The sequence below is a fragment of the Miniopterus natalensis genome, chromosome 1 (assembly GCF_054644295.1).
Source record: "Miniopterus natalensis isolate mMinNat1 chromosome 1, mMinNat1.hap1, whole genome shotgun sequence".
In the NCBI taxonomy this organism is placed as follows: domain Eukaryota; kingdom Metazoa; phylum Chordata; class Mammalia; order Chiroptera; family Miniopteridae; genus Miniopterus; species Miniopterus natalensis.
In genome coordinates, this window is record NC_142081.1 from 68,777,014 (window position 1) to 68,796,220 (window position 19,207).

Consider the following 19,207-nt stretch of genomic DNA (forward strand, 5'->3'; position numbering starts at 1 on the left):
AGGGCAGGAGAGAGGGGTGAAGATAAGGGGAACATTTTTTATCAAGAAAATATAGTTATTTACTTATGAAATGCTAAAAAATAAAAAAGAAAGAAAGAAAAAAACCCTCAAGCAAATCACAAAAGAAGGCACCAAAACAGTTTTAACACCTCCTGTTTCCCTCCTTCCTGACTCCTTCCTCCCACTAATGTGCCTGCTCTGGAAAAGGGAGAAAGGTTTTTCATTTAATTAAAACGTAAAATTCTTTTTTTACTGGCTGGTGGCTAGGAATATTCTGCTGACTCAGCAGTGAATAATCAGCTTTGACCTAAATCATAAAATAACTCAAAGTGGCAGCTGCAGTTGCATAAGCGTGATCCAAATCCTCAGCTCCCTCTCTCCCCCCCTCCTCTCCTCCCCACCCCCTCCAGACTCTGAGCAGGCAAGCCAGTTACAGCAGGTTCTTTCTGCCTCTCCGCCCCCATCTGGTTTGTCTACCATCATTTTTCATCTGCTCTATTTTAAAAACACCCCATGGAACCAGATTTGATCTCCTCTCCTCTCTCCCACAGCAAACCCCAGCCAGGGGCTTTGCCGCACTGGTTCTCCCTGCTGCATTCCTGCCCTGTCCTCAAGCTCCCTCAACCCCAAGCCCTCTGTTACACACCAGCAGGCCAAAATGACACAACAGAAAGCAGAGCTTCTTGTATCAGTACATTCAGACCATCCCCAAGCTCTCTAGTGCTTCTCTTAAAAATATGGCTGGACTGGGCCAATCTGGGCTCTACTGCCAAGGAACACTGGGCCTATTCTACACGGCTGGCTAGCCTGGCACTTGCTAAGGGGATGCGGTAGGGCTGGATGGTGGTGGGAGGGGTGCTGGAATAAAAGATACCAGCATTTAATGAAAGATAGCATCCACCAAGCCTTCCCGACAGCCTGGTTCTGATTTATTTTACTGGATAGCTTAAGAGATGATTTGAGGGGCCTGTAAAAGTGGCCTCCAAAAAAAAAAAAGTATTCAATGATCCAGAAAACGGAACCTTTACACACAGAGACTCAAAGTATCTGGGAGTATCTGGTGAGGAAGTGTGGGTGTGTGCCTATGCCCACATGCGCACCCATGTGCAGAGAGGAGCTGGGGACTCCACATGGCCTTTATATCTGGGAGGATGGGGTAGCTTGGAGATGAAGTGAGGAGCTGTTCTGCATTTCCTCCAAGAAAATAAGGGAGAATAAGTTTGGGTTTAAGAACATTTTTCTTCTTATGAAGGTGGAAAATTATTTGAACACGTATCTTGAGGACATTGAGAAATTCCTATCTCTTGAGGGTAAGACTGACCACTGTTAAGCTGTTCTTTGCAGTTCTGCTTAGAAGGCAGGGACAGGTCAGATAAGCTTTCTTAAACCTTTGATGTCAGGAATCAGGAGAGGGAAGGATCTTATCATTTTTGTCATTAGAGTTTTTAAATTCCTCCTGGCTTGGTGCTAGCAGTGTCCAGGTGAGGTGTGGGCTGCCGAAGGGACCAAGTACAACCTGTCTTTCTGGAACTGGGCTATAGGCAGGAGCAATCTTCATCTCTCGGGAGGGTTTGTACTTCTCTGGCCCGAGGGGATATCTGCTAGGCTATATACTACTCCAGAAGGTCTTTATTTAAGATGTCATCTACCCTTGGTGGATTTGGGGAATGCAAAGGAAGCTGTGGGGTCCAGCTGCCCAGAGAACTACCCCCTGGTTTTTTTCCTAGGGGATGTATTGAACAGCCTCGAGATTCTGAATTTCTAGTTGGAGGGTAAGGGCAGCCTCATCTCAGACACTTTAGCAGCATCAGCAGGAAAATCCAAGCCATGTCTGTGTGCACGAGACACTGAAATAGCAGTGGTCAGCACTCATGTGGTCTTCCTAACCCTCATTAGCCTGTCTGTTAGTAGAAAGAGCAGCTCTTCCTGCATTCCCACATTCTCTTCCCCTCCCCCACCTTCAATATCTCTAAATCCAGCTAGCAAGCAAGGACCATATGATCACCCTCACTGGCCATCTCCATTGACTAATGACTGGGCTACAAGGTGCCCAAGTGTCTTGTGCAATCCTCGCAACCACACCCTCCTGTGCGGGGTGGGGTGGATTACTTTGCCAAGCACTCACAGCAATTAGAAAGTGGTACAGAGATGCAGTCTCCAGCAGCCTGGTTCTGGAACCCATGATCCTCTCTAGATCCATAAGCAGGCCTGACCAAATAACTGTGTTGGCCCAGAGTACCACTTGCCTGGATGGTAGGGGTCTATCCCAGGGCTGAACATCGCTGACAAAGAGGGCATACTTACCAAGGAGACCACCCCTTGGGGCCCAGCTGGCTGTCCTGTGAGAGGCTTCGGGATAGGTGAGATAGCCCTCCTGCCCCATCCCACCAGCATGACAGAAGGAAAGTGTCAACACATAGGAAAGGGTATGGCTGGGGAGGTCACTACCCCCAGCTGAGTGTATGTGTGTTGGAAGGTGTGGGAATGCAGAGGCTGAGCTAACTCTAGAAGTGGAGCTTCTGAAAGATCCAAATATTTACTGTATAAATTAGATTTTGGTTGAAAGATGTAAAATACCCCAATCCATTGAGATTCCCAATATCAGAGACTAAATGTTGAGACTTCCTAGAAATGTAGGTTGCAGAACTTCTGTTCCAGCTCACAGAAACCTTTCTCCCTTTTTTGAATTTTTACTGCAATTGAATCCTAACCACAGAATCTGTTTATATGGCTTTTCTCCCCAGTTAGACAGAAAACTTATCAAGAGGCCACAAACCATTTATTTTCCCCCAACTCACACCTCTAAACTCTCCTTCCAAAGAGTTTTAAGATGTGAGCTGGCAGATTGAGGTAGAGATGGACAGTGCCAGAAAAAGCAGCAGGAGCCTCCAGAACAATGTGTGTGCTGGGAAGAGAAGGAATCAGGAGACCAGGGCTCCACTCAGGGCCTGCCATCTTGGGTAAGTCACTGCTTGGCACCATTTCCTCATCGGTACTAGGAAAATTATAATACTGCCCAACTCAGCTCCTGGACTTGTCATTTGCTCAAATCAGATCATGCAAGTGAAAGTGCTTTGTATAAAGAGCCCTGCCAATGAAAATTACTGTGCCTTTGAGCAGCTACTTAAATTTCTTCTTTTTTTAACACCAGGTAATTATATGCGGAATTCATTCATCCAAAGCACACACGTAGGAAATGGGGGGGGGGGGGGGATAGTGGGGGGAAAAATTAAAAGGAAGAAAAGAAAGAGGGAGAGGAAGAGGCAGAGACATGGAGACCACCAGGAAGGCTAGAAGAGGCCGCCCTGAAAGCAAGGCGCAGATGGCACTTACATAGGCAGATGGCAGCCAGGAGTCGGAGGCCAAACTCTGGGGGAAAGCAGGTGGGGAAGAGTGGTTGTAGCACGTAGTTGGAGAAGGTGAGGGCGATGACAGCCTGGTTCGTGGGGTAAATCACCAGCACAGCAATCCACAGCCTCAGGAACCTGAAGGGGGAACAGGACAAGACTTGACCCAAGACAGCATTGGAGACCCCCACCCCCACCAAAGGCTTGGCAGGTATTCAGAAGTCATCAGGGGCAGCCTGGGCAAGTCACTGGGCAGCATTAGGAGGGGCAGGTGGGATAAAGAGATGCATTTCCTTTTTGTTTCCAAGATGCTGAAGAGCCCAGTCCCCCGGAAACGGGACACCCAGCCCTCTGCAATAACAATAAAATGGTTTAATGATGAAGAGTTAAGTTTCAACTAGTACTAACACATGTCTTGGCATTCTCTCACTCTTCCCTTTCCTTTCATTATCTCTCCTTTTTTGTTGTTGTTATATAAATTAACCCATTTATTATAGGCTAGCAATGTTTCAAAATGTGGAACTTCTACTGGTCTTTCAATTCCTTCAGTCTTCTGATGGCTGACTTTACTGTGACAGCAGAAGTGGTGTGGGTCCAGGTGCCACCAGCTACTGTTTTCATGCAGGAACCACAGTGGCAGATCCCCAGAGCTCGTCTCTTCATCTTGGTTTTGCCACAGAAGGAGCAACTGTACTTGGCGTGCTGGCTGATTTCAATTTTCTTCACCATTTTCCTGAGGGAGGTGCCATAATGGGTTCTGTATTTACCAACAATTCCCACCTTTTTGGTGAATTTAGCGATCTTGCTGCAAACCAGGTCAGACCCCAAGAGCTCATTATCTCTTCTTTACCATTCTGGCCCCCAGTATCCAATGGTGAAAAATAAAATTTGCAACCTCAGGCCCTAGGCGGTTTTGTTCAGTGGTTAGAGCATTGACCCTTGTACTGAAGGGTCCCAGGTTTGATTCTTGCCAAGGGCACATACCTCGGTTGCAGGCTCGATCCCAAGCCCCTGTTGGGGCGCCTGTGGGAGGCAACCAATCGATGAATCTCTCATATCAGTGTTTCTCTCCCTCCCCTCCCACTCTCTCTGAAAAAGCAATGGAAAAAATATCCTCGGGTGAGGATTAAAAAGAAAAGAAAAAAATTTGCAACCTCAGAATTTTAAAAGCCAGGACATGCTAAAGATGTGACGACTTAAGCAACTGCCAGGGGAGGCATTGGGTGGGTGCTACGGGAGAAGTGCCCTCCACAGCCTTGGGCCCATTGGGTGAGGGTTGAGTTTCTTCAGTAGCAGGGCTGCAGAAGCTGAAGAAATTCAAGATCAGAGCCTGGCTCTAGAGGGAGGCCATTATCCTTGGTCATATGAGAATAGTACCTCTGTCTCTTAGGTGGTCACTCTCATTTGTCAAGATAAAAGGGCTTTGTTTTGTGAAGTGCTTTCCCTAGAAATCTCCAGTCAGAGTTATCATATTTTTTCTCACTCACAGACTCTTGCCCACTCACAGTCAACAGAGATTTAAAATACAACTTGGTTCCTCTGTCACTGTCAGGAGCATGAAAGGGACACATCAGAGCTTCACTAGCAAGCATGACATGGAGGCAAAAGAGGAATCCCATTCTCCCCTCTGCACATTGGAAACCCCCAGCCTCAGTTTCCTAGACCACTCGGGTCTCCGCAGAGCCTCTTACCCAGCCAATCCTCCAAAGATATCCTTGACGTAGGAGTAGTCACCTCCAGATTTGGGGATGGTAACCCCGAGTTCAGCATAGCAAAGGGCTCCCACAGCTGTAATGAGACCCGTTACGATCCAGATGATAAGAGCGAGGCCCACGGAGCCGGCATTCTCCAGCACACCCTTCGGCGAGACGAAGATTCCAGAGCCAATGATGTTCCCTGCATGAGACACCAAAGGTACCGGGGAGACAGTAGCATCAGCCCAGGTGGCAGGACCAGCATTTGCAGGGGTATTCTCATCTCTGATATGATTCTGAAACACCTTTGGGTTTTGTGAATCACCTTCAGGCAGGTATGTCTAGCAATAATTCTTCTTAGAAGCAGGGGAGGAAGACAACAGGCAGTGAGAGACCGGGAACATTGTCCGGTACTCTACATGTCTCCTTTAACCCTTAGGATAAGCCTATGGAGTCAGATATTTCTCCCATGTTACAGAGGAGGAAACTGAGTCTTAGAGATACCAAGTGCACCAAGTACATTGCCCAAATCCACACAGTAATAAGTGCTGGCGCAGGTATTGAACCTCAGGGCCCTCTGACTGGGATGAACATGGTCCAACTAAGGTGACAAAAGTTTTAAGACTGGATGGAAACAGCAGGGCTGCAAATGTGGGCTGTTCTCAGAGATAAGTTGCCAGTTAGCTTAAAAAGTGAGGCAAAGGGACAGACTGTGCTCACATCTCATGACTGGGAGTTTTCTAGACCCAGGAGCATGGACAGCATTTCTAGAGGCTGGCCTCTACCTTAGACACCATAGCCCCACCCTTGATGAGAAACAGGAAATAATCCTATAAAAACAGCCCTGCCCCGCCCGGGTGGCTCAGAGGTTGAGCGTTGACCTATGATCCGGGAGATGGTGGTTCTATTTCTGGTCAGGGCACATGATTGGGTTGTGGGCTCGGTCCCCAGTAAGGGGCGTGCAGGAGGCAGCCGATCAATGGCTCTCATCGTTGATGTTTCTATCTCTCTCCCTCTCCCTTTCTCTCTCTGCAATCAGTAAAGATATATTTTTTAAAAACAAACAAAAACCAAAAAACCAGTCCTAGTCGTTTGGAAGTGGTTTATAGGAGTGCAATCCATGCAGAGTCTCAGCCCTATATTCCTCCAAAGGTCATTCTCCACACTTTCATGTGACCCTCACAACCACTTTATGAAACTCAGGAAGAGGAAGAAAGGTGGGTATTTCTCTATTTTATTTTATTTTTTTATAAAGTAAACAGGCTTTTGTTGTTTAAATTTTTTTTTTTTTAATTTATTGAGTTGAGAGAGAGAGAAAAAAAAGGAGAGACTAGTAAGTTCTACTTACTACTACATTCACTGGTTGCTTCTTGACTGGGGATTGAACCTGAAACCTTGGCTTACCAGAAAGATGCTTTAACCAACTGAGCACCCAGCCAGGACCTAGGTATTCCTCCATTTTACAAACTAAGAAACTAAGAGGGGTTAAGTGGCTTTCTCCAAATTCCACAGCTACTGACAGGTAAAATTGGATTTAGAAATCAGTCTCCTGATGCTTAATCCAGTGCTCTTTCCACTAATCCGCTTCTGCAAGCAAGAAGCTAGGCTTCTCCAGAGAGGTGGGGCCAGCAGCAAGGACAGAATGGTTGGCTACTGCAATCTGTGTACTGGGCAGGGGAGGAGTAAGAGTGTGGGGGAGGAAACTGACATGCTCCTTCTCAAGCTTTTTTGTCTACTTCTTATGATTCAAGATGGGATCAGGGTCCATTAACAAGTGCTTTGAAAACTCCCTTCGAGCCTCACTCTAGCTGCACCACTAAAAAAAGGCCTGAGGCAGGAAGCAGAAGCTAGATGGATCCAGGTAGAAATGCAGAGCTGGATGAAGTATTATGAATCCAGTTGGATTTGACGGTATTCTGAGGACATCTCAGATTCTCACCATATCTCCCTAGTGTTTGAAACTAGTGCTGGGCTAATGAGATGCAGAGTATCGGATTTTACGCTCAGCTTTCAAGAACAGTCTTTCAGACCTCAGCCATAACTCAGCCTCAATCCAGTCCTGAAACTCACTTCTAAACCAAAATTTAATTTTTAATCCCAGGCCATTTCAGGTGAAAGGGAAGAGAATATTTACATTCTAAAAACAATAATGTCCTATTTCTCTGGGAAGCAAAATAAGCTGCCCCTTTTCAAACTAAAGAATTGCAGCGTGAGGAGAGTAATGGGAGAGGGAGGGGTCTAGACAGTCCACATATGTGCTTTGCATGAATGTTGGGTTAGTGGAGACTAAAAGGCACTAGTATCCCAGGACTCAAGACACACTCACCCTGTCAAGTGACCCTTCAAATGGCAAACTAATTGTGCTGCTGGGAACTGAAAACAAGTGTTGAAAGATCATAGTTAATTCCTTGCCTAGCAGGTATTTATCAGAAGAGTGATCTGTAGGGCATCTCAAAGCCAACCAAGAAGAGAGCAATACAACTAGAGTTAAAAAACTAGCTTGAGAGGTTAAAAAAGCAACCATTGCAGGAGAAAAACAAGGTTTGACTTTGGTCTTTAAGGTGCTGAAAGGGAGGTTGGGGAACAACTAGGTGTTTCTCAGAGCCAGGAATGGCTGCCGCAAGGGGGAAGTGGGAATGGATGTTATTAACAACATCTCATATTCTCAAGAATAAAGATTATTAATGTTCCACTAAGGGATCTTGGAAAACAAATTTTGCACTGGGAATCAGAAAGCACTTCTATTCCCTGGCTTACACTCTGATGACATTTCTAGAGTACATGTTCTTTCCCTGGTTCCAGGTGGAGGGAGCTGCTGAAAGGTGGGATGTGCAACACCAACCGCCCGTTGCAGGATCTGACCACTTCTTGCCTCCTCCTACAGCATTCTTGGATAACATGTCTTCCCATGGAGCTGCTGGAGTGATGATGAGAGTCTCAATAGGTTATCATTGAGACAAGAATCTTCATTTTATAAAAATTGGGCTTTTCCCTTCCTTCCAACAATATTAATTTTGACCAAATTAAAATTACAAAAGCAAAAGCTAAAAATAATTGATTTATGCTAGGAAACAGGAAGGAAAGGAATGCCTCTTCCAGATTCTAGGAAGCTGCTACCTAGAAAACCAGAATCAAGTAATATTTCCTCCGCCTTAGTAGCTTCTGGAACTTCTGCAGGAGGAGGAATGTCATTCACAGTACAGCTATGTTCTGGAGGTGAAAGATTTACATTACTTTTACTCAAGAGTAATGCCTACTATATCAATTTTTAGTGTAATTACTTGATTAATATTTACCTCCCCCACTAGACTGTAAGCTCCATGAGAATAGAAACTATATTGCTTCCCCTCACCTGTGAAGTGTCACGTAGTAGAGACTCCATAGATGTTTATCAAATGTAAGATGTCTGACATCAATCTAGAATTTATCTGCAAAGAGCAATTTAATATATCTCTTTTTTTGGAAGCTTGAAATCCTGTGAAATATGTCAAGTGTATGTTGCAAGCAAATGGGTAAAGCAACCCAGCTATTTCACTGCTGAGGAGAGTAGATGGGCTATTATTACCATCTCAATTTCTAGGGGAAGAAAACAGGGCAACTATTCCCATTTTTCAAATGGGGAAAATGAGGGAAATATTATCCTCGTTTTATGAAGAAACTGAGACTTGGGTAATTATTTGCCTAAATTATAGAGTAAGTTAGTAGCAACTGGATTCGAACCTACATCTTCTGTCACAGCTTAAAGCTTTTCTCTGATAATAGTCAGTTTTACATGCTCCACTCTATAGGCAACGAGAATGGTTCACAGAAGATGCTTATTTAAAAACTGGAACACAGATCTGATTCTTTCCTTCTATTGCAATACCGCCTTCAGTGGTGATTTACAAAACATTCACAACCATTATCTTACTTGACTCTCATAACTACTTTCTTAGGTGCATAGGTCAGGTACTATCATTCTTATCTACCTTTGCAAAGACCGATGTTCAGAGAGGTGAGGAGACTTGATCTAAGTCACATAGTGTATATGTAGCAAAGCCTGGATGAGAGGCCAAGGCCTTGGACTCCTGGCCCAGGATCTCCTCAACTATCCCACATTGCCTCTCCTCTAGAAATTGCACAACACACATTTTAGCTGCAGGGTTTATAAACTTCAACACTGTCTAAAGGAGACTTTTCTGAAGTAGCTTTGAAAAAGGAAAACTGGGAAAAGGCTTCCACCTAGACTCTGAAATTTTCTTAATGAAAGTTTGGAAGAAAGTTAATTAAGGTGGGATTTTTTTCCTCCTTTGTTTTACTCTTAGATTCAGAGCCTACAAAGCCATTCAAGAATGAGATGGCCACTCATCTGGTATGCCAAGGTACTGGAGATCAGGGTTTCAACCCTCTCTTTCATCCACCCTAATTAATAAAATAATCATCTTTTCACACAGATCTTCTTTAGTGAAAAATGAGTCCTAGGATGCCTGGACAACGAGTCCCAGCTTGGCTTGCTCTGGCAAAGAAAAGTCAAGCAAACCATTCCATTAAAAAGGGGCCAATTTGTATCAGTGGGCAAGTCTTCACTAGAAAAATTGCTGGAATTGAGAAAATCTACATTTGCCATGAATCACCACTAACTTACCACCTGTGGACCAATGCCCAGGTGACTCCTGTTAAAGGCTTTACTCACATCCAGGCCTGTCCACACTGGAATGCTGTAGCCATCAAAGAATTTCCTAGGACATGGAATTACAGACTTCTAATGCCCAACAGACCCTCAGGTCCAAAAGGCTTTGGCCTTCCTTACAAACTCATTCTAGTCTTGAAATCTAGCCAGAGCTCCTCCTGGGGCTTGGAGGTTCTGTCCATTTCCATGATATCCAGAGAAAGGTGAGGTGAACCTTCTTTGCGCTTCTCCCATAAAGTGGCTGGGAGGATCTCAGGATCTTCAGGACTGGGGGAACAGTGTGGAAGGAGGGTCTAGTAGGTTGAGGGCGGATTTTGATCCTCACAGCAGGCCTAGAAGCTCACCATGCCTCTCACCCTGTATACACTTTCCCATCAGGACTGTACAAAGTTACCCTAGGATGAGAGCAGGTTAAGACTCTGACACATGCCCTAGGAGTTGCCATCTACCACAGAACACAGATGTGGATCATGCTGCAGGACTCTTCTGTCTAGAATTTCTTCCTGAGAAGTGAAAAGGGCACTAGACTTAGAGTCAAAGGAACCACTGAGTCCTTGCTTTGCCACCCATAAGCCATGTGACCTGCATTTTTCTGAGAGTCCCTTCCTGTATCTGCTGAATGGAAATAATTGTTCCTGTCCTGCCTACCTCACAGGGTTGTTGTGGGGATGAAAAATCACTTATGGCCCTGGCCGGTGTGACTCAGTGGTTAGAGCGTCAGCCCGGGCACTGGGGGGGGGGGGGGGGGGGAGGTTGCCTGTTTGATTCCCTGTCAAGGGCACATACCTGGGTTGCATGTTCGATCCCAGCCTCAGTTGGGGCACGTGCAGGAGGCAACCAATCGATGTTTCTCTTACATCTCTCTCTCCCTCTCTCCTTCCCTCCCTTCCACTGTCTCTAAAAATCAATGGAAAAAACATCCTTGGGTGAGGATTAGCAACAACAACAAAATCACATATGTGTGGGAGCACTTTATATTTTATGAAATGCTAGGATTTATAGCAGTAGGAATAGAGACCATCCCTAGAAGAATCTGAGGCTTGGCTCCAAAATAGCACTGCAGATCCAGGACCATGAAGTATTCTCTGAATCTAGGTATAATTTATCTGCTTGTCTAGGTATAATTTTTAGATGCCGCAGGTGGGCAGCCAACAGGTAATTGCATCTCAAAGAGTATTTATTGAGCACCCACTCTGTACATACTTGCTTTAAAAGGTAATTGGAAAGCACTTGTTCACACATGGACTTTTAACAAAATAGAGGGAGCCAACCACTACCCACCAGCTGCTGAAAGATAGGCATCCTGGCCTGAGGGACTGAGAGAGCTGAGCCCTCAAATACACCCATTAAAGGTTTACATCTGGCCTCTAGCGTCTCCCTGTCTGGTTGGGGAACCAGGCGCCAACTGTGAAAGGCTTTGTCTACCTCAGCAATTCTCATCCAGGGGCAAATATGTACCTTTCTCCCACCCCCAGGGGACAATTGGCAATGTCTGGAGACACTTTTGGTTGTTGTTACTGGAATCTAGTGGGTAGAGACAAGGAATGCTGCTAAACATCTTACAACGCACAGGACAGCCCCCATGACAAAGAAGTATTTGGCCCAAAATGTTACTAGTGCCGAGATCGAGAAACTCTGCTCCACCTTCATGCCTCAATGTCATCATCTGGATAATCCTTAGTCATTTTTAAATTTGAATTTCAATGATGTGGGTGTTTGTTTTTTAAGCCAAGTACAAAAATGTAATGTTCATGGGAATAACTCATGTTTGAGCTAAATTTCTTTTTTTACTGTGGTAAAAAACATAACATTAAATTTACCATCTTAATCATTTTTAAGTGTACAGTTCAGTAGCATTAAGTACATTCACATTGTGGGGAGACATATCCCCAGTGGATGATTTGTTTTTGACTGACTGCTATTATTCAATAAATACTTTCTAAGCACTTACCACATGCCAGGCTGAATATGTGGGATGTGAAAATGAGTTAGACTCAGTCCCTGCCATCAAGGAATTGTGTGAAGACATGTACGTGGTCACAGAGCTGACAACACCAGGTGGAGCGTAAGTTGCATGAATGCAATTGCAAGATATGACAAGACATTGTATTAGGAATGGAAAATGTCTCTGGCATGGGCTGTTCAAAAAAAGCTTCCTGGAAGAGGAGAAGCACAAGACGGATGCTGATGAGTAAGCTGACTCAAATTAACAGAGAGAAAAGGAAAAGCATTGGCTGGTTGATAAGCAGGCCAGACTTGGGCTGAACTGGCCAGTTTGCATCACCTGGTCGGTCTAATAGAAATTTCTGAACCAGAATTAGTGAATGTGTGTGCTTGGGTTGGGGTAGGAGGGGAAGTGAGAGTGGTGGAGGATGTGCTTGAGGAGAGAAAAAACCTTAATATTTATTGAACATATACCACTAGCTTTATTTTAATACTGTACAAGAAACTTCCATTTTACAGGTAAGTAACTGAAAATTAATTTATTCCAGGTTAAAAGCTTGTAAATAGGGAAGCATTTACAAACCCAATACTATCTCCAAAGCCCTTCCTCCTCTGCTGTATTATGGATGGTTCCTCCCTTTCCACAACACACTGACACGAGCCATGGAAAAATTCATGATATGCTTTCTACTTCCAGCATCAGGGCCCACTTAACAAATGCCTCCTTTTCTCTAAAGCAACCTGACCCGCCTGTATCAGTTGCTTACTAAACACTTTATGCAGAATTGTACTCTAAAAAAGCAGCTAAAGCATTTATGCATTTCAAATATGTACGAACAGGCACCTTTAAAATCTATATATAGTTGAGAAAAGTACAGTAATAATTCTGCAGCAATGTGCAGCTCAGTGTGAGGTTGCCCTGAACACCCTGAGGCATATTGTGAAACCCTCCTCCTGGAAGTCACTGCTAATGCTGAGAATATTTAAAGCAGGGAGCAAAACAATAGGGAGACTTGTGACTGTGACAAAGGATGAAAGATGAAATGTAATCGATAAAGTTTTTCAGATCACACTTGGTTTCTTCTATAAATAAAACAGCTTAAAATAGATTTGAGGGTTAATTTTTCTTCTTAGAAATAAAATTCATCAGTGCTCAGCATGAGGCCTAACATGTAATGTGCTCAATATGAGTTTGTTGAGTGTGAAACTATGGACAGGTCTTGAATCCTATGACCAGCAGCCCCCCATCCCTGTGCCAGGGAACAGATCTCCAGGGAGAAGGAACTGGGGGTGGGGGTGACTCCTCTGTAGGTACATTCTGGGAGAGGAGCAAGGATGGTCCTTCTTGCTCTGTATGCTCAGCCAGGAATTTAAAATTGGAATGGAACAGTTCCTAGGCCCCTGGGTTCCTGAACTGCTGTTTTCGGTAGCTCTTAATATATTCTTGGGATTATTTGCTCATGCCTGCTTTTTTTTTCTTTAACACCCTCTCACCACCCCAAACATTAACAACAAAACAGCAGGAGCAACAACAGAAATTCCTGAGGCATTTCTTTGTAGCCAGCCATGCTGCTGGATTAACCCTCAGAGGAAAGCAGAAAACCTTGGTAGCCAGGCGACTTGAGCAGCGCCAACTGGTCTGCCCTACACTGCTATGCCGCTTCAAGGAGCCAGTTCAGAAAAGTAATATGCAGTTGGGGCTGGCCTCTCCGAGACGGTCATGTGACCTGGGTATGGGTGTTTTTATTGTTTTTCTAAATAAAATGGGCTGTTTGGTTTGGTTGCTTAGACACAATTTTTTTAAACGGGAGGAAAGCATACAAATTTTATTATTTTTTTAAATGTACATGGTAGCCTTCACAAGAGAATGATGACCAGAGGAAGTGGCCAGAGCAGGGAGCTTTTATACCTTTGGACAAGAAATTTGCGGTGAGGAATTGACAAGACCTAGGGGTTTGGGCTAGGCATAGTAAATGGCAAAGAAGTAACTGGGAAGATAAAGTTTAGTTTGCACAGATTTTTTCAGCCCCAAATTCCCAGTCTCTGGTGATTAGATGTCTTTCCTCCTTCTGGTGCAGGGAGGTAACCTTTCACATGGGAGCCTTATCTCCTGCTTTCAGGAGGACAAAGGTAGACACAATTTTTTACCTGCTGGATTCTTGCTTGCTTTCCCCAACCCTAATCATCTCCTGCTAGTCACTCATCTGTGTAACTGCTCTTTGAGAGAACATACTGTAGCCCTGCTGGTAGTAGGCTCAACCAGATTGATTCTTGAGTTCCCTGGTTGCTGGGGACAGGAAGCATGCAACAGGATGTCCCTGGTCCCAGGCACCCTGAGCTCTGTACTGTGGAGCATTTTGATTAAGCCCAGTGGCCTCAGAGTTCAAAGACCTGGGTGAGAATCCTAATTCTGCCATTGCCCAATTACTTATTCACTCAAACCCTTCCTTTTTATAACACGACTTATTTTATAGGATTAGATGAGGATATTTATAAAGCACTGATCAGGTACTATGTCTGATGCACAGTTGTGCTCAGTAAATGGTAGCTACTTATTATTATTATTATTATTATTATTATTATTATTATTATTATGCTGGGTATAGCCTTTCTCTAGCCACCAAGATATATTTGTTTTGGCAAGCCTCCTAGTTGGCTTCTGCCTCAGAGTTTTCTTTAAGAACAATAAGAGTTTTAAACATCTTTTCATCCTGAATGAACCAAATCCTAATCTCTCCACGTATAAAAAAAATAACAGCCCAGCCGGGTGTGGCTCAGGGGTTGAGCATCAACCTAGGATCCAGGAGATCATGGTTCCATTCCCGGTCAGGGCACATGCCCGGGTTTCGTGCTCAATCCCCAGCAGGGGGTGTGCAGGAGGCAGCCGATCAATGACTCATCATTGATATTTCTCTCCCTCTCCCTCTCCCTCTCCCTCTCCCTCTCCCTCTCCCTCTCCCTCTCCCTCTCCCTCTCCCTCTCCCTCTCCCTCTCCCTCTCCCTCTCCCTCTCCCTCTCCCTCTCCCTCTCCCTCTCCCTCTCCCTCTCCCTCTCCCTCTCCCTCTCCCTCTCCCTCTCCCTCTCTGAAATCAATAAAGATATATATATATATATTTTAAAATAATTGAAGTAAAAACTCAAGAAGCAGTTTTCACACTCCATCCCCTAGGTTAACATCCAATAGACATTTTGATGATTATAAAGCTAATATATCATATTAGAAACTAACATGTAAACTCTTCTAGCATGGTATAAAACACATGGATCTGAAAATCCCATGTGTTTTTGGACTTGAAAATTTTCCAAATTAGCCCAGTGCCATTGCAGTATGGTTATAATTCTAGCCAAACGTTTTTGTTGACAAATAGGCTTAAAAAAAAGTTTTCCCCCAAATTTTTCAGTATCAGACATTCATGATCTTTATCCAGACTCCAACCTCTCTGAGTAATGGTCCTCCATTGCCCACTCCTCCACCACACAATACACACCAGCCTCCCTCCCTCCTCTCTTGATTACCAATTAAAAATGGGAAATGGCTAAGAGCTTTGGTCATGGAGTCAGACCATTGCAGTAATCAGTTATGTGACCTTGAGCAAATGACCAGCTCTGTGACTCAACTTCCCCATATTTAAAATATAGTTATAATATCTACTTCCACGGGATTGTGTTCAGGATTAAATAAGGTAATATACATAAGAAGTTTATAGCACAGGAAGTAGCATTTAGTTAGAGCTCAATAAATACTGTTTTTTAAACATCTTTTTAGTTGGGAGAGAGTGGTCTAGTAGCTAGGCCTGCATCTAGTATTGCTCTGCAGCAAATAGATCAAGTTCCCCCATCAGCACTCACTGGTCTCACATAGTATGAATATTTTTCTTTTCTTTCTATTTTAAAAGTATGTTTTTATTGATTTCAGAGAGAGGAAGGGAGAGGGTGAGAGAGACAGAAACATCAATGATGAGATAGAGTCATTGATCGGCTGCTTCTTGCAAGGCCCCTCACTGGGGATTGAGCCTGAAACCCCGGCATGTGCCCTGACTAGGAATCGAACCATGACCTCCTGGTTCATGGGTCGATGCTCAACCACTAAGCAATGCTGGCTGGGCTGAATATTTTTCTTTAGGCTCTGCAGGCAGCCTGGTGGCCTTCAGACCTAGATTCTAGAAATATACTTAAATATGTAACTGGTATAAAGTGACCTAAGCAGCCAGAAACTCTGGGTCTCTCTTGCATGGTTGGGAAGACTGGTGGTCTGTAGAGGAATGGTGTGCATGTGGGAGAGTTCATGGGAGTGTGTTCTGTGCTGGCCAGATTCTGCAGCACCTGAGCTGACGCACCTCAGCCCCTACCCCCCACCCCCCACCCCCGGTCCAAGTTTTCCTGAGATTGCACCAGGAATATTACCTTCTTCTACCCCAGCGGATTGCCCAACTCCCCTTTACACTGGGACACTTCCTCACTGGGAATACAACATTAACTGCTTCATAAAATGAGTAAGGACTTATGCCCAAGGTCTAAAGGAAAACATACCTTTCAGGACATAAAAACAGAAATAGCAGATAATAATGCTTAAGAGTTCAATTCAGGATTCAGACAAACTTTAGGTTGGAATCTTGGCCTCAATACTTTTCAGCTGTGTGACCTTCACCACATTGCTTATCCCTCTGAACCTCTATTTCCTTATCTGGAGGAAGGGTTAATAAGTGTCTACCACAGGGTTATTGTGAGAGATAAATAAGATAACGTATGTTGTTAGGTAGTGGGACAAGTACCTGGCATACAATAAGTGATTCATAATGATAGTTATTAACAGTATCTTTGGTACCATTAATAAATGGATTTTGCTGCTCCTTCACATTTTCTTTACATTTCGTGGGAACTCCACATTCATGGAGAAATCTAAGTTCATCTATTGTCAACAGGTTTCCTTAGCCAAGTACATAGATAGCAATGAAAATGGAACAACCTGCCCAGGCCGGTATGCCTCAGTGGTTAGCGTGTCATCCCATGCACCAAAGGGTCACGTTTCAATTCCAGGTCAGGACACACACCCGGGCTATGGGTTCGATCCCTTATTGGGGCGCCTACAGGAGGCAACCAATTGATGTTTCTCTCTCACATTGATCTCTCTCTCTCTCTCCCTCTCCCTCTCCCTCTCCCTTCCTATCTCTCTAGAATCAATGAAAAACAAAAACAAAAACAAAAACCACATATCCTCAGGTGAGGCTTAAAAAAAGAAAGAAAATGGAATAACCTAATTGTCCAGGTTGATGAAATTATTCCTAGCTTAAAGATTTTCAAGCCAGGTTCCCAAGAGCCCCTCAGATAAACACTTCTTATTACTACTGTATTCAGACTTTAGTCCAAGAGTCAATTAAATTCAACAATCATTTGAGTAATTGTTTTATGTCAGGCACTCTGCTAGGCACTAAAGACTCAGAAGTGTATAAGACACTTTTTTTGGGGGGGGGCTCAAGGAAAAACAGTTTAATTATTGCCCCTTTACCTACAAAATCTCCCCAAATCACCTTCTCCACTCCATCTTTTTTCACATCCTTCAAGAAGCTTCTAATCTAGTTCTCTGTGAGAACCTCTTGCTCTTTGTGCTTCCCACCACTTACCTAACTTTGCCTTTTTTCATCTCTTACACAACTCAATCACAGCATGCATTTTCAATGTTCTCTGTTTAATGCATATGAATTTCATCCCCCCAATTAGATTATGAGGGACTCCAGGGCATGAGTCTTCTATTAGTTCACTTTACATTCCTATAGCAACTCCTGCCATTCTGCTATTTCTACTTTAGATCATCCATGATGATTGCAAATGAAGTTTTATAAGATTGCATGAAATACAGTTTCACTTATCCCTCTAAGTCAATTGGGGCAATTGCTACTTTTGTATACCCCATCACCTGATTCACTTAGGAAATGTCCTTCCTCTTTTTACCTTCTAATTCTATCTCTTCTATAGTGTTGATGTTGAACACCAGATCACTGAATTCTGTATAGAAAATGCCACTTCCATTTTTGCATTTGATCTTGAAAAAACTTGAACTGTAACCCAACAGCCGTGCAGGAGGAGAAGCAGAAAGGATTTTGCCCCCTTGTCATCCTGAAGGGGAAATCTGCAGCTCATCCTAGCTCAAATGTAGAATAGTTCCTAGTAACTACAAGGATTCTCTCACTCTGGAAAAATATCCCTATTTCTCTGAAAGCACGTATTTGGTATCTCTTTTCACCATACTGCCATTCATAAGGTTGTGGACAAATCAGTAGTAACGTTCACTCAACTTTTACTTTTTATACCTGAACACTCCCATTTCTTCAGTCTTAGGAAAATCTTAAAGAAAGAGACAAACTGCCCTGGCCAGTGTGCCCAGTGGTCAGTGTCGGCCTGCGCACTGAAGGATCTCGGGTTTGATTCCCGGTCAAGGGCACATACCTCGGTTGTGGTTCACTCCGCCCCCCCCCCCCCCGCATGTGTGGGAGGCAACCAGTCAATGTGTCTCTCTCACATTGATGGTTCTCTTTCTCCTGCCCTCCCTCCCTTCCACTCTCTCTGAAAAGCAATGGGAAACATATCCTCAGGTGAGGATTCACAAAAAAGAAAAGAAAAAGAGACAAATCAACCTCAGTATACAAGAAAATATCCTCTACCCTTGAAAACCTGCCCATATGTAGGAGTGGATGAGCAAAGCTGAGGCAGGAAGAAGGCAGTTGTGCTTGTGTGCATGTGGGTGTACACATCTGTGTATGAATCAGAACCTTCCCAAAAGGAGGAAAATGCTTAATCCTATCAAACTGGTGAAAGAGGTAACAGGCTTGGGCTATTTATAGACCTTAAATTGGCCTGTGCTATACATATTGAGTACTTTGCTGATCTCATTTTTTTAGAGCAGTTGGGATGAAGGAGACGCAAAGAAAGGGTAATGAGAGATTCAAATCAAGACTATAATTTTTAAAATAACATTGCTTTTCTTATAACTGTAAATTCCTGAAAAGCTTCCCAGAGTCAGAGAATTAGATAAAGTGGGATTCTATTTTTTAAAAAAACACACAGGATGGAGATAACATTATCACTTAAGTCTGGGTGTAGAGGTGAGGAGGATTATCTGAATACTGCAATGATTTTATTTGATTTCAAGGGTGTTCTCCAGTGTCACTATTGCACAGGTGCCAAAAATATCTGTGCTAACAAATGGACCATTTGGTCATCCAGCGAAACAGGTTCATGGGCACCAAGACACAATAAGCCTTCAAAAAGAACTCTGGAGAGCCCTGGCCGGTGTTGCTCAGTGGTTAGAGTGTGGACCCCATGCACACAGAAGGGTCGAAGGGTCGATTCCGGGTCAAGGGCATGTACTTGGCAGGGGGCATGTGTCGGAGGCAACACATCAGTGTTTTTCTCTCTCTTTTCCCCCCTGCCTCCCTGCCTCCCTCCCTCCCTCCCTCTCTAAAAATCAATGGAAAAAAATATCCTTAGGTGAGGATTAACAAAAACAAAACAAAAAAAAGAACTCTGGAGAGATGATGCAGAAGCATACCAGCCTG

The 19,207-nt window shown here is 44.0% G+C and overlaps 1 protein-coding gene and 1 pseudogene across 1 annotated transcript in view; both read right to left on the reverse strand.

The window, feature by feature from the left end:
- The window catches only part of SLC7A8 (solute carrier family 7 member 8), a 47,841-nt gene that overhangs the window by 26,858 nt on the left and 1,776 nt on the right, over positions 1–19,207 (reverse strand). Inside the window, exons 2-3 of the mRNA XM_016205822.2 lie at positions 5,039–5,243; positions 3,334–3,485 (exon numbers count right to left, since the gene is read on the reverse strand). Of these exons, the coding sequence (XP_016061308.1) occupies positions 3,334–3,485; positions 5,039–5,243 (357 nt within the window). The remainder of the gene's footprint in view (positions 1–3,333; positions 3,486–5,038; positions 5,244–19,207) is intronic.
- LOC107531642 (large ribosomal subunit protein eL43 pseudogene) lies at positions 3,805–4,613 on the reverse strand (annotated as a pseudogene).